General features: G+C 43.6%; 2 protein-coding genes across 2 annotated transcripts; both read left to right on the top strand.

The window, feature by feature from the left end:
- Nucleotides 1–532: 532 nt before the first annotated feature.
- On the top strand, nucleotides 533–4,533 carry KPRP (keratinocyte proline rich protein). The gene is made up of 2 exons (XM_030936462.1): nucleotides 533–559; nucleotides 2,074–4,533. Exon 2 carries the CDS (start codon nucleotides 2,102–2,104, stop codon nucleotides 3,878–3,880), a length of 1,779 nt encoding a protein of 592 aa, XP_030792322.1. The 5' UTR covers nucleotides 533–559; nucleotides 2,074–2,101; the 3' UTR covers nucleotides 3,881–4,533.
- Nucleotides 4,534–16,094: 11,561 nt separating this feature from the next.
- On the top strand, nucleotides 16,095–17,966 carry LOC115899239 (late cornified envelope protein 1C-like). The gene is made up of 2 exons (XM_030936867.1): nucleotides 16,095–16,145; nucleotides 17,305–17,966. The coding sequence occupies exon 2, from the start codon at nucleotides 17,327–17,329 to the stop codon at nucleotides 17,681–17,683; it is 357 nt and encodes a 118-aa protein (XP_030792727.1). The 5' UTR covers nucleotides 16,095–16,145; nucleotides 17,305–17,326; the 3' UTR covers nucleotides 17,684–17,966.
- The last annotated feature ends 7,686 nt before the right edge of the window (nucleotides 17,967–25,652 follow it).

Raw genomic sequence — 25,652 nt, 5'->3', positions numbered from 1 at the left:
AGTAATTTGATACTCAGGTTGGTTATAAAGATTGCATAGCTATAAGTACATGGCCTGGGATGTTAGACTGACCTCTGACCTCATGGGCTCATCCTTCTATAGAGTTGCCTCTATCTTTGAAGTAACTTAAATTACTTCAAGTTAGAAAACATTTCCTCTTTTTTATCATTCTGGTAAGAATCTGAAGCAAAGCGGAAGTTGGCAGATACAATCATCTTTTAGGAGAGAAGATACCTTTGCCACTCCTCATCTCCTGACCATCAGGTCTTCTAGGGATGGAGAAGAAACTGTTAGGGCAATGAAGGAGGAAGAAAACAAGAATCTGCTCTTCATAGTCCTGAGGCTTCAACACTAAGACAAGACACTCCCATACTCTGTAAGTGACGGCAAGGGCAGGTACACAGGGAGGGAACCGGCTGCTGGAATGCCAGCCCGGGTGATGCGCCAGGCAGATGCCAACAAGCTGTCTCATGGCCCAAGCCAGACCCAGAACCCTTTATATAAAGGCAGCCCTCTTCCCAGATGCCTCAGCCTGAGCGACTGCTTGCCTGTGAGGAGGGTGAGTCCAGGAACTGGATCCTGGGATTGGGGTGGGTGTGGTGTTCAGGGGGTGCCCAGGTTCACAGTGGTGAGGCACAAAGAAGGGAGAAGCTAGGAGCCAGGGAGGGCAAGGAGTGCATCAATCTCAGGAGAAAAGTCTGGTGAGCTTTTAGGAGACAGAAGCATAGCTATAGAGTTTATGAGATGAGCTAGGGCTGTGATGCCAGTGTATTTGCCTTTGATAACCCTGACCTTACCCTCAGGTACCATTTTCCCTCATGATCTTTCTGGAAAAGCCACATTAGCAATTTACACCTTATGAGCAAAGTTGTGTGTGGAAGGGTTACCTTCCCCAGGGAAATAGATGTGTAGGTATTCTCTATAAATTGAAAATGGAAGGTTTGAACCTTCATCAGGAGCATTTGGGGAGCTTATTGAAAGGCATTTTGTTGGATGAGCCTGTTGTCAAATGATCTTGTTTTGCTAGTCAGTGGGCTGCCTGCAAATCCACATAAACACGTGGATCTGGGACAAGCAGTGGAGTGAGGCTGCCCTGTGCTCTCCCCGGCTAAGCATGGTGTCAGGGTGTATGCCTGCAGCCCTCAAGTCATGTCTGCAATGCCCCAGCTGCGTAGATCATTAAATATAGCAGAATGTCCATCTTCTGATTAAGAACTTTGGACTTTCTGGCTTACTCCATCTTGGGTAACTCCACCTTGCCTCTAAGAGGAGCTGGGGAAAAACATTTCTGAGGCCTGCAGGCTGTCACACTTCAGGTGATTAAGAATAGCAACCTGACTGGGCAAGTTGCCATGGTGGTCAGTCTTTCCAAGGCTGGTGTGTTTTGCATGGGAAAGCTTTGCACGTGTCATGTTTAAATGAATTTATTTCAAAACATTGTGTCATGTTTAAATGACTTTATTTCAGAACATTGTGTCATGTTTAAATGAATTTATCTAAAAACATTGAATATAAAGAAACAAACATTTAATGTTGGGTTTGAGCTGCCCACTTTCCAGTGAATGCTTTGACATTACGTGAATGCAGATGGTGTCGAGTGATTATTCTCATATGTACATTTTCACATGTTTGCACATATATTTATACTGCCAGTGCACATGTGTGAGTAAGTCCTAGCTCCTATGGGAGTAGAGTTTCCACTTTGGGCTATAGCCTTGGGAGCAAGTTTTATCTCTCCTTCCTGTAGGGCTGCTCAGACCACATTGGATGTGAGAAAATGTGGAGACAAAAGGAGAATCCTTTTGTCATCAGTGCCCTCTTGTTCTGGGCATTGGTAGGTCCACCCCCAGGGAGATCCTGGACATCTGCAACCCTGGATGTGCACAATCAGGCCCTTTGACAGACTCAGGGCAGGTCTAACAGATTAATCCTGGGTCCAACTAAGTCAGGACACTTGGGTGAAGGTTGAGGGTGGAGGAGGAAAAGCTAGGGAAAATGAAGGGTGTCTTCCTCTAGGTCCCAGCCCTCCCTCTCCAACTCTCACCCTCCTGACCCTGGTCTCTCTGCCCTCAGGTCACACTCGACTGACTGCATCAGAACCATGTGTGACCAGCAGCAGATCCAGTGCTGCCTGCCGCTCCAACAGTGCTGCGTCAAAGGTCCCTCCTTCTGCTCCTCTCACTCCCCCTTTGCCCAGAGCCAAGTGGTGGTTCAAGCCCCTTGTGAGATGCAAATTGTGGAGTGCCCTGCACCATGCCCAATTCAAGTTTGCCAGGTGACAGACCAGACTCCATGCCAGTCTCAGACCACACAGGTGAAGTGCCAGTCTAAGACCAAGCAGGTGAAAGGCCAGGCTCCGTGTCAGTCTAAGACCACTCAGGTGAAGGGCCAGGCTCCATGTCAGTCTAAGACCACCCAGGTGAAGGGCCAGGCTGCATCCCAATCTCAAACTTCCTCTGTTCAAAGCCAGGCTCCATGCCAATCTGAGGTGTCCTACGTGCAGTGCGAAGCCTCACAGCCTGTTCAGACTTGCTTGGTAGAATGTGCTCCAGTTTGTTATACAGAAACTTGTTATGTAGAATGTCCAGTCCAGAACTATGTAACCTGTCCAGCTCCTCAGCCTGTCCAGATATATGGAGGGCGTCCTGCAGTGTGCCAGACTCAGGGAAGGTTCTCCACCCAGTGCCAGTATCAAGGCTCCTACAGTAGTTGTGGCCCCCAGTTTCAGTCAAGGGCTGCCTACAACAACTACACCCCCCAGTTCCAGTCGAGGCCTTCCTACAGCAGCTGCGTCCCTCAGTATCGGTCCCGGGCTTCATTTAGCCCCTATGTGCCCCAATGCCAGATCCAGGGCTCCTATGGGAGCTTCACTGAACAGCACCGCTCGCGGAGCACCAGCCGATGCCTTCCTTCTCCTCGGCGGCTGCAGCTTTTTCCCCGCAGCTGTTCCCCACCACGACGTTTTGAGCCCTGCTCCAGCAGCTACCTGCCATTAAGACCCTCTGAAGATTTTCCTAACTACTGCACCCCACCCCGCCGTTCTGAACCCATCTATAACAGTCGCTGTCCTCGCCAACCCATTTCAAGCTGCTCTCAGAGACGTGGCCCCAAGTGCCGAATCGAGATTTCCTCCCCGTGCTGCCCCAGGCAGGTTCCTCCACAGAGGTGTCCTGTTGAGATTCCTCCCATCAGACGCCGCTCCCGGAGCTGTGGCCCGCAGCCCTCCTGGGGCACCTCCTGCCCCGAGCTGAGGCCACACGTAGAGCCACGTCCGCTCCCAAGCTTCTGTCCACCACGGCGTCTTGACCAGCGTCCAGAGTCACCACTGCAGCGATGTCCACCTCCTGCTCCACGTCCACGTCTGCTCCCAGAGCCATGCATAAGTTCAGAACCACGCCCGCGTCCTCTACCACGACAACGTTCAGAACCTTGTTTGTATCCGGAACCACTTCCAGCACCACGTCCAATACCGCGGCCAGTTCCCCGTCCTCGCCCAGCGCAGTGTGAGATTCCAGAGCCACGTCCACACCTGCAGCCCTGTGAGCACCCAGAGCCTCGTCCACGGCCAGAGCCAATTCCCCTGCCAGCGCCCTGCCCAAGCCCAGAGCCCTGCAGGCAGCCTTGGCGCAGCCCCAGCCCATGCTGGGGCCCAAATCCAGTTCCATACCCAGGAGACCTAGGCTGTCATGAGTCTAGTCCACACCGCCTAGACACCGAAGCTCCTTACTGTGGCCCATCCAGTTATAACCAGGGGCAAGAGAGTGGTGCTGGCTGTGGGCCTGGTGATGTGTTTCCAGAGAGAAGGGGTCAGGTTGGCCATGGAGACCAAGGCAATGCCTACGCTGGAGTGAAAGGGGAAGCAAAGAGTGCTTATTTTTAAAGGAAAGGTGACTGACACAGCCCTGTCTCCTGCCTCTGAGAATGTTGTTCCTCCTGTTCCACAATTTCCAGTGCGCTATTGTTTGAATCTCTCCAGAGATATTCAGAGACTCCCTGTTACGAAGGTGATGTCCAAACTCCTTTGCCTATCATCCAAAGATTCACACCTGGGTCTCAGATGCCTCTCCAGCCTCACATGTCACTCCTCGCCTGTACACATCCTCAGCTCTAGCCAGACCAGTCTGGCCATTGGGCACAGCTTGGGTGTTCCCCGGGCCATACCTTAGATGTCCCTGCCTCCAAGCCTCTGCTCACTCTTCCCCCGTCTTCCTAGTACTTCTCTCCTCCTCCCCAGCTTCTGAAATCCAACCCATCTTTCACTGCATCCTCCGCACTACTTGGTAACTGCCTGGTAACATCTCTTGAACTGTTATTTCACTTTGCAGGCATATCTTCCTTATCTGCCCAACTAGGTTCTAAACTCCCAACTGAGTGGAGTCAGAGAATCTCTAGATCTCAGTGTCTATCCTGGGGCTGGCTGCTGCTTAGCAAGGCTTGTGGGTTGGCAACTTGAACCATGTTCTGTCCTGATGCTCAACTGCAGGAACTGAGTGAGAAGAGGCCACGTGACAATAAAGATCATGATGTACTCACCGCCTGAGTCCTGAGTCATTCCTGCTTTTATTCCTTGACTTGCTGATATGAGGTTTTTATTGTTGCCATTTTAAATTGTGATAATAAAACACATGTAACATAAAATTTACCATCTTCACCATATTTAAGCATTCAGTTCAATGGCATTAAGTACACTCACATTGTTTTGCTACCAGCACCACCATCTGTCCACAGAACTCATCTTGTTGAATTAAATCTTCATCCATTAAATAATAACTCCTCATTCTTTGCTCCTTCTAGCCCCTAGCAACCACCATTTCTGTCACTATCAATTTGATGATTCTGGGTAGCTCATATAAGTAGAAAAATGCAGTATTTGTCCTTTTATGACTGGCTTACTCCACTTAGCGTAATGTTCTCAAGGTTTATCCAAGTTGTAGCATGTGCCATAATCTCCTTCCTCTTCAAGGCTAATATTCCATTGCAGTACATACTATATTTTGTTTATTTGTTCATCAGTGGATGGATGGGCACTTAGGTTGCTTTCACCATTTTTCTTGTAGTAAATAATATTGCAATGAACATGGGTATACAAATACTTCTGTGAATCTCTGATTTCAATTATTATGGATAGATATCTGGAAGTGGGATCACTGGATCGTAAGGCAATTTTATTTTTAATTTTCTGAGGAACTGCTATACTATCTTTCATAGTGACTACATTATTTTACATTCCCACCAACAGGGTACAAGTCCTAATTTCTCCACATCCTTGTCAACATTTGCTATTTTCTGCTTGTTCTCTTGTTTTGGTAATAGCCATCTTGATGGATATGACACAGTATGAATTTTCTTTTTAATTTATTACCTTTCTTGTTTAGTTTATTGTACCCACGGTGCGAGCTTTTTAAGCCTAGATCAAGTGGGTTGTCTTGTGGGTTCCACATCCCCTCAGTGTCCTTGGCCCCAGATGGAAAGGATGAAGAAAAAGGCAAGGGGATGAGGAAACAGGGAGAATAACTCTGCCCCCTGGTCTAGGAGTGAAAGACTTCAGGCCTGGGTTTGGTGAACTGGGTTTTGCCTAGCTCTAGGGCCATAGTCACAGCCTTGTTGCCTCTGGAAAAGAGGAAGGGAAGAATGAAGTACCTGGAGGCTCTCTGGGGACACTCCTCTTCTTTCAGAACTAGGCCGGGCATGGTGGCTCACGCCTGTAATCCCAGCTCTTTGGGTGGCCGAGAAGGGCTGATCACCTGAGGTCAAGAGTTTGAGACCAGCCTGACCAACATGACGAAATCCCGTCTCTCTACTAAAAACACAAAAATTATCCAGGTGTGGTGACCTGTGCCTGTAATCCCAGCTACTTGGGAGGTTGAGGCAAGAGAAGTGCTTGAACCCAGGAAGCGGAGGTTGCAGTGAGTCGAGATCATGCCACTGCTCTCCAGCTTGGGCAACAGAGCAAGACTCCATCTCACAGAAAAAAAAAAAAGAACTAAATTATTTACTTTTCTTTCTGTTTTCTTTTATGGAGGCATTTGAACCTAACTCCGCATTCCTCAATTGCTCCCAGATTCCATTAGGCATGGGTGGTCTTGGCAGCATGAAGGTAAGGGCTGGAGGGGAGGAAGAGACAGCAATGACTCTCCTATTAGTCCTTGCAGGTGAGATGAATGCTGGGTGGGGATGTGGCTCTGGAGGATGAGGGTGCTGGAGGACAGGTCCTCAGGGAGAGAGAATGAAAAAGCTCCACTTAGGAGGATGACAGCAGAGGGCAGCTCTGGCCTTGGCCTCTGAAGGTCTGATCCGTAGTCCTGCTCCTCACAGTCCACTCCCCAGAGGACCTCACTGCTACAGAGCCATAGTTGGGAAACAGATCCAGGACCTGGCTCTGAGTATGCATCTCCCTTGCCCAAGGAATCTAGTTCTGCCAAGCTGATGGTGGAGACCTCAGAAACCAACTAGTAGAACCCTGTGTCATATAAAGGAAAACTGAGGCCCTTCATGTGAAATCCATTCATTCATGTATTTATTGAGCAATATTTATTGCTCATCTGCTGGATGGCCCTGGTTAGAGAGCTAGACATAACCTTGTTTACTGTCAGTGCACAACCTAGTATACTGGTCTTCAAAATATGGTACCTGAACCAGCAGCATTGGCAACACCTAAGACCTTGTTTGCAATGCAAATGAAATGCATCACCCCAGACCTAATGAAGTAAAGATTCTGAGAGCAAGGCCCAGCAAGCTGTGTTTCAACAAGCTCTCCTGGTGTTGCTGATGCCCAGGAACATTTGGTCATCACTGGTTTGGTGAAATGCCATATGCAGATAGAATATTAATATATATATATAGTATGTGTATATCTGTGTGTGTGTATACAGACACATATCTACATATCTATCCATCCTCTAATTCCCATAATATTCGGTCAGGCAGGCATTATTATTTTGCCCTTTTGCAGAATTAAAAACCTAAGCACTCAGGGTTTAAGCGCTTGCCCAAGCCATACGGCCACTCGTGACTCCCAGTCTGCACTCTTTAATACCACACATGGCACCTTGGATCTTAGTCATAGTCCCTGCCTCTTCCAAAGATCTTTCCAGTTTTAACCCAATTATTTTCCCAACACAATCTTGGAGTTCTCTCAATCACTGAATGGGTTATTTAGTTCCACATCCGCCTCCTCCCTTAAAATGCAAGCTGCTCTAGAATTGAATTTGCTGTGTGGCACATCTCCCAGGGGCTTGGCAGGGCCTGAATTTGGCCCCACAGAGAATCTCTAAGTTTCCATCACCCAGGTCTCTGAGTGGGAGTGAGGAGGGCAGGGTAGGGAGAGGCTTAGAAGCTCCAGTTTGGGAAGGGATTCTTGTTAGATCTCTCCCATGTCCTCGAAAACACACTGCTAGACAAGGAACCCCTTGCCTGGGGATGCTTGGGGGCCGACCACTCACCCCCGCAAAATATTGAAGAAACACATAACTGGCTGTGCAAAGGTGGTGTGCACTTCTAAGAAGTCCTGACCTCCCCTAGGTTTGGGCGACAAGTCACCATCCAGGATCTTTATTGAATGAGCAATGCTCTGTGGTCTGCACCATCCTCTGGGGATAGATTCTGGTTCCCAGAATGATGGTAGAATAGAGGGGTCTTTGATTGGGCCAGCCTGGAGCTGAGCCAAGAAACCCCCAATGGCTTGGTGTTCTCCACTGCCCAGGGCTATGCAGGAGCCAGCCCCCAGACCATTTCTACAGCCAGAGACTAACACCTCAGAGGAAAAAGGCACACAGGGGTGTGTGTCTGTTTTTCATGTTTTTTTGTGTGTGTGTCTATGTATCTGTGTGTCTAACTGTCTGCTTTAAAAGCTTGGAGCTTTTAAAATGCATTTGGCAACAGGGGCTGTGGCCTCAGAATATGCTTTAGGATATCCTAAGTCCTTCAGCAGTAGCTTTGCTGATTCCTGTCATCTCTTCTACTCTCCACCATCCACCATTTCACTGATGACAGGCATCTTGGCTTTCTGACCTTTCCTTTTGTGTCAACCACTTGAACAAAACTTAAAGTGACTCCAGAACCAAGGCTGAAGACCCAAAAGAGCAAAAGAGACCATTTATAAGGCCCTTCAATGTACTGGAAAACCAACCAGAGAGGCTTCTCTTCAAATCCTACAAGGATGTTAGGCAGCACACAGGTTGTGTAGCTTCTGTACCAGAGTCTGGTGAACTGTGTTGCTCAGAAGTGCCCATGAATTGGCCAAGTCACAAAATGTGAGGCAGTGATCAGTCCAGACGTCCATGCCTGACATCCAGCCATGCTGCCTCAGAACTGGGGCCTGGCTCCCAGAGACGGGGAGAACGTGAGAGAGACTGGGCCTGAATATCACGTTTCTCACTTTGGAATCCTGCTTACATTCTTCTGCAATTCTGTACCTTTTTTCTCTTTCTAAGCTTTCCACTGTGGAATCTTCACTATAGAATGAAAGATGTTCTCAGAAGTTCCTTCCAGACCAGGTGGGTTATCTAAAATTCCTTTTTGTGGAAAGCAGTATGCTAGAGTGAAATTACCTGAGGTACTCACTTAAAGACACAGAATCCCAGGATACATCCTAGAACTACTTAGCTTGAACTTTCAGAATGAAAATCGGGGACCTGCATTTGAGAATTATTCTGATCAATCAGAAGTGAAAACCATTTCTATAATGAATACCCAGGTGAGTGAGCTTACTCAATACCTAGGACGAGGGTTGAAAGTTGTACACAGCTGGCCCCAGCATGAGTAGGATGTGGCAGTGGTAGTGAAAACAGAGCTGACTGTTAACTGGTTTCTTCTAGGAGGTTTTATGTAATTGTCCATGTGGGGACACAAATTATCTACCTCTTGGTCTAGAAGCACCTTAAGATGAAGGAATCTCTTTCTTTTTCACAGTTAAATCCCCAACTTCACTGCCACCAAAAGCACCCAGAATGAGAGGATCTGGCATATATTACAGACATATGGGAAATGGGGACCTAGCTATAGTATATCTCTCCTCTACCCAGGCATCACCCGGACATCAAGAGAAAGAAATTCCACATCCCACAGTTTGTCCTACACATTATAACAGCCTGTAGTGCATAAACAAATACAACTGTTATGCATCAGAGAATAGCTCAGCTGTTCATATTAGAATTCATAGGTAGACAGCAGGAATTGGAATCATGAATTCTGGCATGGCATGAATGGATTCTAGAGGATCCACATGCCTATGCCTGAGACTAGTCAGGAAGACGGGGTGATGCCTGATGATCTATGTGCTTCTCATTGCTAGAGACCATCCAGCTCATTCCTCCAAAAGATGGCACTTCCTGTTCTGGAAGGCTAAGCTAGACCTGTCTGGAGGCCTAGGAATAACCCAAGCTGTGCCAAATCTACCCATCACATCTTATCACAGGAACCCTGAGCTAGATCCACACCTTTCCTCTATTCTCTAGTGCACACCCATCAGGGAAGAGGGAAACTACTTATGAATTTGCATCAACACATCCATTCACTTGACAAATATTTATTGAGGCTCTGCTATCTTCCAGGAACTGGTACTGATCCTGGAGATATACTAGTGAGCAATACAGACAATAATACAGTAAAAGCTTCAATATGGGAGGCTCAGAGTATCATGGAAACCAAAAGATGGGGCAGTTTAGCAAGTCCAGAGCCTAAAGGAGGCAACTACAAGTCAGAGATGAGACAAATGAGTTAGCTGATGATGGAGGAGAGAGGGGAGTCTTCTCCCTTCTCAGAGATAACAGCAGGCATGCTATCAGCATCATTGATTTAGTGACAGACAGCCCGATGAGGAGTAGGTCCTCATTAGTTAAATATCCTTCCTGGTTCCTAACACTATATGGAAGTTTTATGCTAGTCCCAGGACTCCATTCTCAGCCCTGTTGTAATGAACTTTTTATCAATACCTTGGGGAGAAACTTGAAAAGAAACTGGCCTAAATTTCAGGTTACTTCAAGTCGTGAAGGAGAATTGAAGAGTAAAATTCTGATTTAACATGAGTAAGAATAATGAATTTAATTTGACAAGATAAAATGCAATTAAGGTAAACATTAAGTTTTAATGTACATTAACGATTAGCCCCACCTGTAGAAGCTGAGTGGGTATATGCACAGTTGCACACATGAAGAAATTTTGGTTGATTAGAATCTTAGTGTGGACCAAGAGTGAGATTGTGCCATTTTGGCAACGAACTCTTGTTCTGAATAGCTCTGTATGATGGGGTCATTTTGCTTGGACAGATATGTGCACACCTGAGCACTGTGGTCAGCTCAAGTCAAGTGTGTGGGGCTGGAAGATGGTGATCTACTATGTACCAGCCACCATCTGAGGTGGAAAATCCTTCCTCATGCTCACAACTTGGAAAGGTGATAGCATTCACTCCATTTTGCAGACATTAGAACACACAAAATCTAGAGAGGTTAACTAGCTTATCTGGTCACACATCTAAGACCTGATAGTGATGGAATTCAAGCCTAGGCTAATCTTGCTCCAAAACGTGATCTACCTCCCTGTGGAAGGAAGAGTAACACTGCATTTTGAAAGGACTAGCATACTTCCATCCTGCATTATTTATAGTGCTTTCATTTAGAAAAAGAATCAGCTTTTTTGGTAAAACAAAGAGCTCAGATTCAATGCAGGGAAACTGTAAGACGATTCTAGCTAGAAATAAAGAAAAAGTAATAGTCAGAACTGTTTGGAAATGAAATATATTGTTCTTCCATGCATTCAACAAATATTTAGTCATTGTTAATTGAATATTTATTATGTGCCAGACTGTATTTTGGATGATTGGGATAGATCAGTGAACAAAACAAAGACCCTTGTTCTCAAGGAGTTTAAACTCTAGCAGAGAAAAACAAATAAATATTGGGCATACTTTAAAAAATTATATAATAAATCAAAATATACAACTAATCTGTAAATAAGAACATATATAGCAATGAAGATGATCTGAGCAGGCATCCCAGACCGTATAAGAAGCGGAGGAGTACTGAGCTAGATGTATGGAAGAAGGGGCTTAGAGGCTGTGGGGCCTAAACACTCAGCAATGGAAAGGGCATGGAAGAGGCATCATGAGAGGAGGGTTTGAGCCCAGTTCTACCACTCATTAGCTGAGAAGTCGTGACTTAGGCGATTTTTCTGGCACTCAGTTCCCCCATCTATAAAATGTGGCTGAAAATACGTTCACCTGTCTGGATCACACTGAGGATTAAATGAAATAAGCTATTTAAAATACTCGGTATATCATAAAACATTAAAAATATATTCGCTTTTGGCAGTGAAATATTCACCTTGAGGAAAGGGGGATGATTGGCTTGGAGAACGGCCTGTTTGAAGAAGGAGGTGGGCCACAAGGGTTAGTCAAGCCCAGGCAGGAGCAGACTGAATGAGCCGCAGGGACGCACATGTAGGGATGCATGTGGTCAGCAGGGGCAAGCAGGAAGCTTCAAAGAGGAGGAATTGAAGCAGTGGTGGGATATGGAATAGCAGAGAGGACAGGATGGGGTGAATTGGAAAAATGCCGTAAGCAAAACACTGAGTCTAGAGGAAGTATAAGATCTGGGAGAAGGAAGCCCAGATGCCAGGGTGAGGGTGGGGTTAAGCACAGCAACGTCAGCAGCCATCACAGAGGGTCATCAGTGTATTGATGCCACTCAGCCAGTGTGCCATCAGCATGGCTTCTTAGTTCTACCAGAGGGAGAGGAAATACCAGAAAGGGGAGGCTTTGCAGTCAATCAGAAATACCATTTAGGCTCGAATTGGGATTGGGTCCTTAGTCACTGAAAGGTGTCCTTCCTTGACCTGGCCTGAATGTGAAATCCGGATTGAGCAATAAGTTAATTAATCAGTCATTTCCACAGCATTTCATCAGCATTCTTCAGAGGTTTGTTTTGTTCAGTGACAAATCCAGGAGGTGTCTGCAGTGAGTATAGTCTTCATCCTCCTGTATAGAGCAGGGTTTCTCATCCTCAGCACTACTGACGATTTGGACAACATAATTCTTTCTTAGCGAAGGCCTATTCTGTGATTTGAAGGGTGCTTAGCAATATCCGTGGCTTCTACCAACTAGATGACAGCAGCTGTGATGATCAAACACTTATCCAGATTGTCCAATGCCCTCTTTTGGGGTGTGGTAGTCAGGCCATCCCCAACCTCACCCCACTGAGAACCACTGAATTGGAGGAAAGTCTAAAGCTTTGTCCTCAAGGCCATCCCAAGCCAACAGTAAACACATCTTCCCCTTGCCTCCATCCCAAGAACCTCCCATTGATTAAAAATAAAACTTCTCTGTAAGGCAGAAATACATGCAAATACATTCAAGCAATTACAACTTTAAGGATATACAGAAGGTTTTTATTTTTCCCCAAGGGATCTGCATGCTGATTATGGAAGAGTAGTTTATCTTGGCTATTATGGCAATTGTGAGTAGATTATCTGTGCCAGTAATTATCATCATTATTTGGCAAACTTGTCCAAGAGCTCAGAACACTCACTTTCTAACCTTCCTACTTAGTTGCCATGCAGTGCTAGTGGCACCTTGAAAAATATAAGCAGGAAATTCTATTGTCTTGGTAAAGTGTAACACAGGCCATTTTAACACAAAGAGGAATTATTTGTATTGATGATTAGTCAATGGGATTAATGGGTAAAGGAGAAAAAGACAAAAATGCACAAGGGCCCTTGGGAGGGCTTCAAGAGCAGGCCTAGATGCTCTTCTGGATGCCCATGGCTGCTTTTCTAGGTGCCTACGACTGCTCTTCTGGGTACCCACTGAATACAGGAGACTAGTTGAGAATAAGTAAAAAAAAAAAAAAAAAAGAAAAAAGAAAAAGAAAGAAAGAAAAACACGTATAGGAACACATTATGAATTAGGGTTGGTGATATGATTATGAGTGGGGAAAATCTTGGGGTGTCAGTTAAAAATGGGGAGAATCTGAGGCTTGTTTAAGTCTGAGAATTTGGGCAGACAGACTGATACAAGGTTCTCTTAAACAAAGTAGTGATTATTAGAGATAGATTGTTACTCCTGAAAAATGCTAGATTTGTTTGTTCCCCCAATGACCTATCCTAGATCCTTGGCAACAGATGTGTTTTGAAATTTAGAACTTTTTTTTTAAGGAGGGTAATACAGTGAATCGAATTCATTAGTAACACTATAGGTATGCTTCAAAATTGGCCGTATTCAGTCTCAATACCATGGAATTAGAACCAAGGACTTGAACACATGTTAGGCAGTCAAGGTGAGGGTGGGCAGTCCAGGACCACTTGTCATCCCTAAGGCTTCACGGATCCTTCCCCTTAGGGATGACATTTATATTTTTACAACAGAACATAAGAATATTTACATCAAAGTGAAGTGAGCTCACTGTCTGTTCAGGTTAGGTTTTTTTTTGTTTTTTGTTTTTTTTTGTTTTTTTTTTACCACCATATGGACATTGTCAACAATCAGACAAAAACTCAGTTTTTAGGGGTGCCAGAATTGGAAATTGTGACTATGAGAGTGTAGATATGTAGTAATATTTGGCAGTTATCATCAATGGTATTTTCTCATTTCATTTTCTATTGCTGTTGCCCTCTGTGTTCACACTGCTGATAAAGACGTACCCAAGATTGGGTAATTTATAAAGGAAAGAGGTTTAATTAACTCACAGTTCAACATGGCTGGAGAGGCCTCAGGAAACTTACAATCATGGTGGAAGGGGGAGGAAACATATCCTTCTTCACATGGCGGCAGTAAGGAGTACTGAGCAAAGGGTGAAAAATCCCTTATGAAACCATCACATCTCATGAGAACTCACCATCATGAGAACAGCAGCATGGGGGTAACCACCCCCACCATTCAATTACCTCACATGAGTCTCTCCCATGACATGTGGGCATTCTGGGAACTACAATTCAAGATGAGATTTGGGTGGGGACACAGCCAAACTGTGTCACCCTCTCCCGCAGGGTCTGCCTCAAAGTCCTCTTCCATATTAGAATCCAGCACTAATGTGATCATTCTTCCCATCCTAAAACAATAAACCTGTAAGTAAAAAAATAAAATTAAACTAAAGGCTTCAGGAGATGGATTTCTGGTGAACACTCAATACAGACAGCCCAGTGACTTGCCCTGACAATGGACTTTCCACAGGCTGAACCTAGTCTTTCTTTTAGCCGCACTTTGTACCTTGTTCACTATCAAATGCCTGGCATTCGATCCACAAAAGACCACCTGCCCCTCCTGTCCTGTACTTGCCACAGGCTGAACCCAGTCTTTCTTTTAGCTGCACTTTGTGCCTCGTTCTCTGTCACATGCCCAGCATTCCAACCACAAAAGACCCCTCCTGTCCTGTACATATTGTCATAGCCCTCACTTCTTCTCCACATAGCTCCCTACTCCCTACCATCTCCAGCTCTCTAAGCTATCTAAACCTCACCACGCCTTAAAACCTGTATCCTATCAGACGCCCTTAACAAACCTTTCCTAGACACCCTCACTCAGAATCCCTCTCTCTTCCACCAGTCTTCCAAGACTAATTGGTATCCTCTTTCTGGACCTATAGTACCATTTATTGGCTTACTATGTATTTATCCTGCTTGGGATTTATTAGTTTCTTGGCCCTGTAGGTTAATAATTTTTACCACTTTTGGAAAGTTTTTGACCATTATTTAAAAAAATATTTCCTCCCCCGTTCTATTTATTCTCTCTTCCTGAAACTCTAAGTACATGGGTGCTAGAATGTTTGATATTATTCAACAGGTCACTGATCACCTGTTCATTTTTTCAATATATTTCCCTTTCTTCAGTTGGTTTGAACAGTTTCTTCAAGTTCACCAATCTGTTCTTCTGCAACTTACAATCTGCTAAAACCATCCAATAATTCTTTGATATTATATATAATTTTGACCACATTTATTTTTCAAATACTGGTTTATCACTTTTACATTTTGCATTTGGTTAATTTTGAGCATGGGAAACTGGAAAATCAAACCCAGGAAATGTATATTGCAACAAAGCCAATAATTTCAAATTAAATATTGACTATGTCTATTCTTGTCTCTACCAGCTACACCACTCCAAGTCACAGTTTAAAGCCACCTCATTGGCTGTTCTCTTCTCTTCACCCTTCCCATCTTTATTTTACCTTATCCCTTCAGATTTTCCTCAGGAAACTGCAAATTCTTTTATGCTGTAATTTAGGGCAATATACATCTCTTTAGTCCTCTTTTCTTATACCCACTCTGGATCTACCTTCAGAAAGCCCAATTCACTGAGGCATGTGGGAGAAAAAAAAATGGCCTTTAGTTTTAATAAGAGCCACCTAACTTAAAAGTCACCTGTGGCTTTAAAAATTCCCAATGTCCATTAAAATCTCAGGTTTCCCTCTATTTTTCTTTGTGTCTGTCTGTCTCTGTCTATCTGTCTATCTGTCTATCCATCTATCCATCCATTTCCTGATTATAACCACATGCCACATACTATCTCAGCTACTTCCCCTTTGCCATCTTAATTAATTTGTAAATCGTGCAAAAAAGATATTTCTCTTATTATCCGTATTTAAAATATCGGAAAGCCAATGACCAAAAATATCGAGTACTTGGCCAGGGTCTCCAAGGCCTCTTTTCTCAACTATTATGAAGCACACACATGCGCATGTGTGCACGGACAAACCCCACAATGCAGTCTTGTGGATTTTTAACCAAGCTATCTGGAGCCAAAGGTCTAGGTGGAAAATTAGTGTCTAAGATGGAAGGAAAAAGGGGTTGTTTGTGCAGAATTCATAAGTGTGACTACAAGACTGTGAAGAGAGCCATCTTCATAGGATATAGGCCACTGAGGACTCCAGGAACCATGATGTTCATTTTCACCCACCACAAGCCCCTATTTCCACCAAGCTCTTTCCTAGCTGAGAGCAGCTCCCCTGAACACCGATGAAGGAAGGTGTGTGCAGAAATGCCAGTCACCACTCGTCACAAGACTTATGTGGGTGTCAGGAGGCAGGTCCTCTCATGCCCAGGCCCTGTCTCACAGCTGGAGGCAGCATCCAAGGGCAGAATAAAAGGGCTCAGGGCCAGAGCATCCCATCCACTCACCTCCTGTGGTGCTGAAGAACCCTGTGCTGCCTGTAATCCTGGTAAGTGTGCCCTGGGAAAAGGAGCAGGGGCTTCCACAGAGGAATGCTCAGGCCAGGGAAGGAGGGGATGGATACTCAGACCAGGGCAGGAGTAGAGTCTAGTCAGGGCCTCAGGGGCCTGGAATTGTGATTGGCAAGGAATGGGGCAGGGGAAGAAAATTGGAAAGAGGAGGTAGAGGGGTGGGGTGGAGTGAGAGAGATTAAGAAGAACTGGTAAGATCTGGAGGGCTGTATGACACAGATTTAGAGGAACCAAATTGTTTTCAGTTGCTCAGTGTGTTTCTCCGGTTTTAGAGAATAAACTCATTGCCACTAGATTACGCTGGAGTGGGTTGCATAGGGGGAATATAATTTTGGAAATACAGATATACTTATTTGTAGAAAAGATATGCTGAGGACATTGCTACTTAGAGGAAGAAAAGATCAGAGACACCTGTGGATCTTATTAGATGCCAACAGGAAGATCTGTAGTGGAAAACTGAGTCCACATTGAAGTTTAGAAGCCATGTGACAGCGCCTGGGGACACGCCTGGGGAGGCGGCATGTGCTAAAGGGCAGAGCCCAGGATGGCAACCAGGGGACCCAGGAACAAATGCAACATGCTAGTGAACAACTCTGGGCCAGTGAAGTTACCTCTTTTGGCTTCAGTTTCTTTATTTATATATTGAGTCTGTTGGAACAAATGGACTCCAACGTCCTTTGCGGTTATAGTTTTCTCTATTTCTGCAAACCGAAATACATCAGTTCTTCCAATAGAAATTCCTTTTGATTTTTCCTTAAGGAGATTTTCACCTCTAAACTGGTCCCAACATTGAACATTTTCAGAATTCTTGGTGATGTGATAGAATGAATGTTGGCCTGGAGCCAATTTATTTCCTGGCCTTCTCTGCCACACTTAGGAGCTTTTAATGAGCAGAAACTTTATTTACATATTTGGAGATTATATATTGTAGGACAACATCTCAAATAAGGTTTGAAGTGAGAATCCATGAATGAAAGCACTTGGTAAACATTGAGAGTGACAAAAACGTTAGAGGTGATTTTCCTATGTTTGATATAAGGCTTTCAAAATGAAGGGTCCAGAAATAATGCAGAAAGGACAAGAATAGGCAGGGGTGGCCTCTGCCTCCATCTAACTTGCTGTCTGACTCTCCTTCAGCTCCTGAACACCCACCACCGAGATGTCCTGCCAGCAGAGCCAGCAGCAGTGCCAGCCCCCTCCCAAGTGCACCCCCAAGTGCACTCCCAAGTGCCCCGCCCCTAAATGCCCCCCAAAGTGTCCCCCTAAGTGCCCTCCAGTCTCTTCCTGCTGCAGTGTCAGCTCCGGAGGCTGCTGTGGCTCCAGCTCTGGGGGCTGCTGTGGCTCCAGCTCTGGGGGCTGCTGCAGCTCTGGGGGTGGTGGCTGCTGCCTGAGCCACCACAGGCGCCGCAGGTCCCACTGCCGCAGACCCCAGCACTCTGACTGCTGCAGCCAGCCCTCCGGGGGCTCCAGTTGCTGTGGAGGGGGCAGCGGCCAGCATTCTGGAGGCTGTTGCTGAAGTGGACCTTGTGCCTAGAAGAGCAGATTTAGAGACATGAGAGGGGCAACTTCATCTTCCTTGGGCCTGGCTGTGTTGCTGGGACGTTTTAGTAAGGACTTCAAACTCTGTCCTGGAAGATTCTCTGACCTAGAATTCAGAAATCTGCCCTCTCACAAAAATTCATCTTCTAGCCTCTGATTCCATCTGTGCATCTGGCCTGGGAACACCAAATAGAAGACCTTGCCTCATTCCCCTGATTTCCTTGGCAATCTCCACTGTGCATGCAACAATAAAATAAACAATCTGCTCGTCATCTTTTTCTAGACTGCATTACTCTTGCTTCTAAATGTGCCGAGAGGGATAAGCTCCATCACCCGGTTATCTGGGCCTTGAAGCAGCATAGCTTGCTTAACTCCTTCAACTCCTGGTCCTCACCAGAGCTGATCCTTGCCGCTCAGTGCCTCAGCCAGGGTCAAGTCAGGAAAGAGAATTATGAGATTTACTTTAACAGACAGAAGTTTATATAAAGAATTGCTTACTTGGCATCAGAGAACTGACAAGACCAACAGAGGACAAAAAGAGTTCGTGGAGGTGGTAACTGTCATTGCCACCATGCTACCAATGGCAGGGAAAGGAAGTGTCTTGAAATTATCAAAACTTAGAAACTTGGAGCAGTTGCCCATGAATTGAAACTCAGGCCTCTAGGAAAGGGACCCTTCTCAAGAGTGCCGGGGTCCCTGAGCTCAGAGGAGGGGCCCATGTGTCTGGACTCAGGCTTCTGAGGAGGGGCACAAGCTGGTGCTGGTCCTAGGGTCTGTCTCCATGATAATCCAACGAGGTTGGTTTTGTGAGTGGGAAAAACTGCACACTGGAACCACTGTTGCTCCTGGGATAAATTGCTCCTGCTGGGGTGAGAAGTAATATTGGGGTGACTCGGAGAATTCTAAGGGAATCTAACGAAGCCTGGTCCTTGTAGCTCTGCCAGTCTCCAAGTTCTCTCTAGCTCCCCCTACTGGCAGAGACTCCACGAAACAGCCGGCAAAGAGAAATGGGGTTGGCAGTCCCAACCCTCCATCACAAGGCCAGATGTGGAAGGGAGGACTGAAGTGGAGCGATGATGACATAATAACCCTGGTTATTAAGGAAGACAGACATTATCCAACTCAGCTCTCACCCTCCTTCTTCCTGATACCCTCACTCTCTCCCCATCTATTTTTCCAAAGAATTTTACCATGCTCTTCCTTCAGCAACCATAGCAAAATGATTCCATGTAGCTTGTACTTTAAAAATGCAGACTGCTCTAGTACAAATAAACCTTTGAGTTCACTTCTGCAAATGAACCTCAAAGAGTTTCTGTTCTGGCCACTGCCTATACAAATGGAGTCATAAATTAGAGACATACACAGGCAAACACACACACACCCAAACACACACACACACAAACACACCAATGTTCGTCCCAGGTGTCAAGAGCTTGGAAGCAATGTCCAACTCTGTGAAAGAAAGACACCCTGCCTCTGTGCTTCTAGAAGTCCTTCTGATTGTCTGTCCTGAGGTTTGGATCCTGGATGAATATCAGTCAGCTTCCTCCATTTCCAGGAAGCTTCCCTCATATTTCCTCTACTTTCACACTATTTTAACACTACAGTCCTTCAGTATTAGTATTCTCAGGCTATCCTCTCTCCTATCATGCCTTCTTGTGTCCTTTCCTCCTGGAACCACCCAGATGTGCTTCCTCTTTCCCCATCTGGCGTGGAGTCCCTGAAGAAAAGGCAGTTTGAATCCCTATGAATTGCAACCCCTGTATTACCAGGCCTCTCTGCATTGGGAGCAGGGATACTCCATAGGCACAGTCAGCATATAGGCCTTGGGTAAGGACTTCCTGAGTTCAGGGGATATGGGTATTATATCATCTTTGGGGATTTCTGAGGAGAAGGACTGGGCTTCTCTCCTTGTCCTGTGGCTCCCTAAGGCAGGGGAATCTGTGCTTTAACTTGAGAAGGCTTCCTCCAGGGAGGAGCGGACATCTCACAGTACTCCCACTAAAGGTGACAACATTTTTATCTCTTTCCTGCTTTTTCCAAGCTCCAAGGACAAGAGCTATTTAGACAGGGACTCACAGATGCTTCAAGGTCAGGAGCTCCTTAAATTCAAGGACATCAGTTTTCTGCAGGGTCCCTGTAAGTCTTCCCTTCTTCTTTGGCTCTCTGATGAGTCCAGAAACCAGTATCAAGGAGTGGGGCTAGACTTCATTTCTTCTCTGCTTTCCGCCTGTGGGGACTGTTAAAAGGTAAACTGAGGTATAATACAATCTTAAAGAGTTTATTTGAGCAAACAGCAATTCATGAACCCCAAAAGTGGTTTGAGGGCTCTGTCAAGAGAACACAAGGGGAAAGCTTTTATAAAGCAAACACAAAAGTAAGGTGAAGAAAATATTCGATTGGTTGTTGTTACACCATTTCCTTACTCAGTCTGTCCTGCTGAAAGTCCCTAGTTGCATAATCATAAAGTAGCTAGTGGCTTCTGATTGGTTGGTTTTAAGTATCATTTTTCTTTAATACAGGCATTTACAAGAAATAGCCTACGTTACGTTTCCCTTATGTTTGGAGATCAAGTAAAGTTGAGGTCATTTATGAGGCCTAACTGGCTTTATCTGTCCAGGGACTCTTCAGGTCTGGTGTCCATTTTAATTTACTTTAACAAGACCCTCCTGTTCATGCATACAAATGCTCCACAATTCCCACTCAGTTTGAGACCAGGATCGTGACACAGTCCAAGCAGCATGAGAAGATCCAGAAAGCCCTCTCTGAGCACTTCCTCCCACGTTAGATACTCAGACCAGTGGCAGAGGAGTGCCACCATCCTGGGCTGCTAGGGGAAAGACAACCTTCTCAGCCACCTTGCTGACTCCCATCTGCTCATTCCCTGAAGAACATCTCTTACTCTCTATCGTTCTGTGTTCTGACGAATGGGTAATATTATAAGAAGCATCAGTGATTGAGCAATTTCAATACACCAGGCACTGTGTGCTCACAGTATACTATTTAATCCTTGAAATTTCTATGAAGCAGGTCCATTTTTAGCCTCAGTTTAAAAATCAGAAATTCAGGCACAGAGAGGTAAATGCAAGTATTTATTCAAGATATTTGCCACAGTTATCTATGCCAGCACCATCTCCCTCCTCTGCTCAGCGAATGCAGAGTGGACTCCTAGGGTGGTATCTGTTGGGCTGTGTTGTGGACCTTCCCCAGAAAGACAGACAGTGTTCAGGATCCTAAGGAGATGGCCCCATCACAGTCCTTTGAGAATTCCCCTTTCCCTCCCTAGCTTCAGAGAAACTCAGGAAAACTCCTCATCTCCACAAGTCTCAGTGATGAAAGGGGCTGTTTTGAAGACCTTATGATTTTTTGCACAATGAAACACACAAGTGCAAAGAAAATATCTTCATCTTGAACACATATGATGGGAGGAAATGGAGTACCATAAATAGCCAGGAGACCCTTTTGTGTGAAAAGAATTTAAAATATGTCAGCATATAGATCAGTGGAGAAAGGATGGCTTATTTAGTAAGTTGAACTGGAGAAAAAAGAAATTATATTCTTTAACAAAACAAGTTTCAGGAGGATTAAGGAGCTAATTTTTAAAATTGAATCACAAAGTAGAACTCACAATGGAAAAATGTTTTTATGCACAAAAGAAACATAACAAATGCTAGTGACAAATTTTGATAGATCTAATACCATCAAAATAGAATTTTCAGTACATCCAAAATCATATGAAAGAAACAAACTAGAAAGCCATAACACTATAAATAAAATATTCAGTAAATGTTTACTAAGAGCGTAAAATATTCTAGCAGTTTATTTAGATAGTTGAGACATACTAGTGAGCAAACAGAAAAAAGATTCCTGCGCACATAGATTTGATTTTATTGAAAGATTTTCAATGAGTACTATTTCAGAATTTTCATGTAATAAAATATAATAAATTTTTTGTTAGGCACTCAATCTTTGCCAATTTGATATAAATAAATAAATTGAACAGACACCCTACATCAGAAAAAGACAAAATGTTTCACTTTTTTTAATAATTAAAAAGGCATGTATACAATTTATATATATACATTTTAAAGTTAGAATTTTAAATTAAATTTCAAATTAAATTATTGAAATAAAAGTTAAAATTTAAAAGTTCTTAAAGTTTTAGTTAAAATATCTGTAATTGTTATGAGAAATTGATATCTACAAAGTATAAATATTTGTTTAATAAATAATTCCTTACACATCACCCAACAAAGAAGTAAACAATTTTATACATTTGATGCCTATCTTCTCCCTCCCCTCCAGAGGAATATCCTGAGTTTGGAGTTTAGTATTCCTATGTATTTCTTTAAACTTCTATTACATTATACAGTTCCTGAAAATATGCAGTCTAGTTTACATATTTTCAACTCAAACATTACACACTTGATGAAATCTTACGCAAACTTGCTTTCCTATCACAGAATCATTTGTGAGATATTCCGATTAATTGGCTTAGCTGTGTGCATTTCATACTGCTATGCAATATTTCACCTTACAACCACACTACTACATATTTAAGCAATCTCTTTTTAAGGAATATTTATGTTGTTTCTAATTATCTTGCAAATCTAAATGATTCTGCTATTTAAAATTCTCTGTCATCCATGCCTAGGCAAGTCTCTCTAGGATATGTGCTGAGGGATCACACAATTGAATTGTGGATAGGCTCGTCTTTAACTTTACAATATGCTGTCACATTGATCTCCAGCTCACACTCCCTCCATTAGTGTGAGAATGCCTGTTGTTTCACATACTGGCAACACTGTGTGATATTAGATGTTTATATAATTGTCCAATGATGAGTGTGAAACAGTTTCTCATTGTTGTCATGTGATCCTTTTTCCTAAGTATGTAGTTCATTAAAAATATACATATTATTATAAAACATGCATCTTTCTGTTTAAAATCGCATCTTTAAATTTTTTATCTTCCATTATTTTCAGAGATATAAGAATATTGGTCTTGTATTCTGAAATCTTACTGAACTCCTATTATTTCTAATTTGCTACTGTGAACATTCTTACGCATATATTCTTTCCTTCATTCCCTTATTTCCTTAGATGAAATTCTAGATGTTCAAACATTGTAAAAGAGTATGTTCATTTTGCTTTTTAATTCATTTATACACCATCAAGTTTGTGTTGAATGATCATCACATTGTAATGAAGAATAATTATGGCAATTTATTTTCACACTAATAAAGCATGAGTGCTTGATTCCACAAATCCTCCCCAACACCGAGTTTTTATTAGGTAATCTTTGCCAGTCTGATATGAATAAACTGGATAGACAACCTACATCAGAAAAACCCAAAATATTTCCTTTTGTTATTTTTCATTTTTTGATTGTTAGTCACATTGAACTTTTTATTTATTTATTTATTTTTTTTTTTGCGATAGAGTCTCTCTCTGTCGCCCAGGCTGGAATGCAGTGGCCTGATCATGGCTTACTGCAACCTCTGCCTCCTGGGTTCAAGCGATTCTCCTGCCTCAGCCTCCCAAGCAGCTGGGATTATAGGTGCTGCCACCACGCCTGGCTAATTTTTTGTATTTTCAGTGGAGACAGAGTTTCACCATGTTGGCCAGGCTGGTCTTGAACTCCACCCTCCTTGGCCTCCCAAAGTACTGGGATTACAGGCACGAACCACCGCGCTCAGCCACACTGAACATATTTTTAACTTGTTTTTCCCATTTGTGTTTCTTTTCTAGTATGTGTGTTGCCTGTTCATGGCCTTTGATTGTTCTTTGTATTGGTATATTTGCATTTTTCCAATTAAATTGTAAGGACTGTTTTTCTATATTCTTAGCAAATGTATTGCAATTTCCTCCAACCAATTACTTTTCTTTCTGTCTTATTTATGATGCTATTTGCTATGTAGATTTCTAAGTTTTAAAAATGCACTTGTTTTTCTTTTATATTTCCTTTTCCCTTTTTCACTCAAAATAATTTTTTTTTATCAACGAATTAGAAAACAGAAATATCTTCATCTAAGTGTGCATTAAAAGGAATTTACAATACAAAATAAAGGTTTTGGGGTAAAAAAGGGGGAACAAACTAAAAACTGCTAACGTACAAGATCCTTCTCTGGAAAGGGCTGTAGGGTCCAGGGAACAGAGTGAAGTCCATACAGTTAGAATTACTTCCTGTGGATCTCAGCCATGTGTCCTCTCATCTCCTGAGATTATAAGAGGCAGATACCTTTGATGAAAAGATAACCCCAGAAAGCCAATCACTTATCAGGAAATGTTTCTTCCATTGAGATGATATCCAGCCAATTTAAATCTAATAGCCAAGGCTTAGCAATGAGTCCTCATGATACTACAACCACGCTGCTGATTTATCACCAAACCCAAGTCAGAGTAATTGTTGTTGGGTGCTGCCCTTCCTGGAGACAGACGCATGGCTCAGTGGCATGTCAGCCCCACCATACCAGGAATCAGTGAGCTGGGCATATGAGTAGTACTTCCTGAGTAAGCCAAGGAATCAATACCCTGACCTTTCCTTCAATAACAAAGCCCTTTGGGACAACCTAAGTACAGACATCATCCTTGAATAATACAGAGGCATCCGAGGGATATAGCCAGCACTTATCGTTGTGCATGTCTTAGGGCCAATTCCACATGGGATGATCTCTAGTCAGATGGAAAAGCTATTTGCAAGCTCTCAGGCGCTATGAAATGCTGATGAAATGACTACATGCATATCCTTGCTCTAAGTGCTGATAAAAGATACAAACATCACATCCAGATAAAATATTCAGTCTTGTTTCAGAGATATGTCACATAAAGCAAAACACAGGTAAGGCAAGGAGTAATCTGTTCAAAGTAGAGTTAACTGGCCAAGTCAGCTGAAGAGGATTTCTTCACTAAAAACGCAAAGCAGTCAGCCGGGCATAGTGGCTCACACTTGTAATTCTAGCACTTTGGGAGGCTGAGGCAGGAGGATCACTTGAGGCCAGGAGTTCAAGAACACCCTGGCCAACATAATGAGACTCCAACTTTACAAAAAAATTAAAAATTACCTGGGCCATGATGGTGTGTGCCTGCAGTCTTAGCAAGAGTTCAAAGCTGTAGTGACCCCTGATTTGTACCATGGCACTCCAGTCTGGGTGACAGAGCAGTACCTTGTCTCAAAAGAAGAAAAAAACAATAAAAAGAAAAGCAAAGCAAATAATAATTTGTAGAAACAGAATAAGGTCACATTACACAGGTCCTTGAACGCGAAGGGTAAGAGTTTTGGCTTTATCACGAATCAGCAAAAGCCTTTGAGAAGACTTGTTCAATGGTAGCATGACTATTTACATTTTCATCCAAACTGGCACACATTTGAGGTCGAAAAGAAGGTTTATGATAATATATGTTGAGACAAAAGGCATAATCCCAAACTGTTGCTGGCAAACTGGGATGTTTGGTCACTCTATTAAGGTCACAGGCAATTGTTTCTAGAACAGTTCTAACGAAGAAGAGCTAGAGAGAGAAACCAAGAAGGTGAGAGGCAGAGAAACAGCTAAGAAAATATGTACACTCAGAGTCACTATAAAATATATGATGTGTGTGTATGTTTATATAAACACACACATTTAGTGTATATATTATTTGGATACCCCAATACATATGACAAACATATTTATATTTTACAACTACTTGTGAACTAGCTTCACTCTTCTGCTTATGACCTAGATATCACTAATGTATTATATTGTTCCAGGCTCTGGAGAATTATAGATGCTCCCCCAGTATTTCTACCACTGACAGGAAAGAGAGGGCTTTTCTTCACATGTTTGTTCTGGCTGTAGTACGCCTTCTTCTAATTCATGAATTAGTTTTATGTTGGAAAAGCTCACCATATTGTTGTACACAAACTTGAACCAGATAAGAACTCCTGCGCTTTCCCTTCATCTACTG

Source organism: Rhinopithecus roxellana, chromosome 8 (assembly GCF_007565055.1).
Source record: "Rhinopithecus roxellana isolate Shanxi Qingling chromosome 8, ASM756505v1, whole genome shotgun sequence".
NCBI classification, from domain to species: Eukaryota; Metazoa; Chordata; class Mammalia; order Primates; family Cercopithecidae; genus Rhinopithecus; species Rhinopithecus roxellana.
The sequence above is the reverse complement of the archived record's forward strand: the minus strand, read 5'-3'. Positions and strand labels throughout refer to the sequence as shown.

Coding starts and splice junctions, on each gene's coding strand:
- KPRP (XM_030936462.1), top strand. CDS start 2,102: ATGTGTGACCAGCAGCAGATCCAGTGCTGCCTGCCGCTCCAACAGTGC.
- LOC115899239 (XM_030936867.1), top strand. CDS start 17,327: ATGTCCTGCCAGCAGAGCCAGCAGCAGTGCCAGCCCCCTCCCAAGTGC.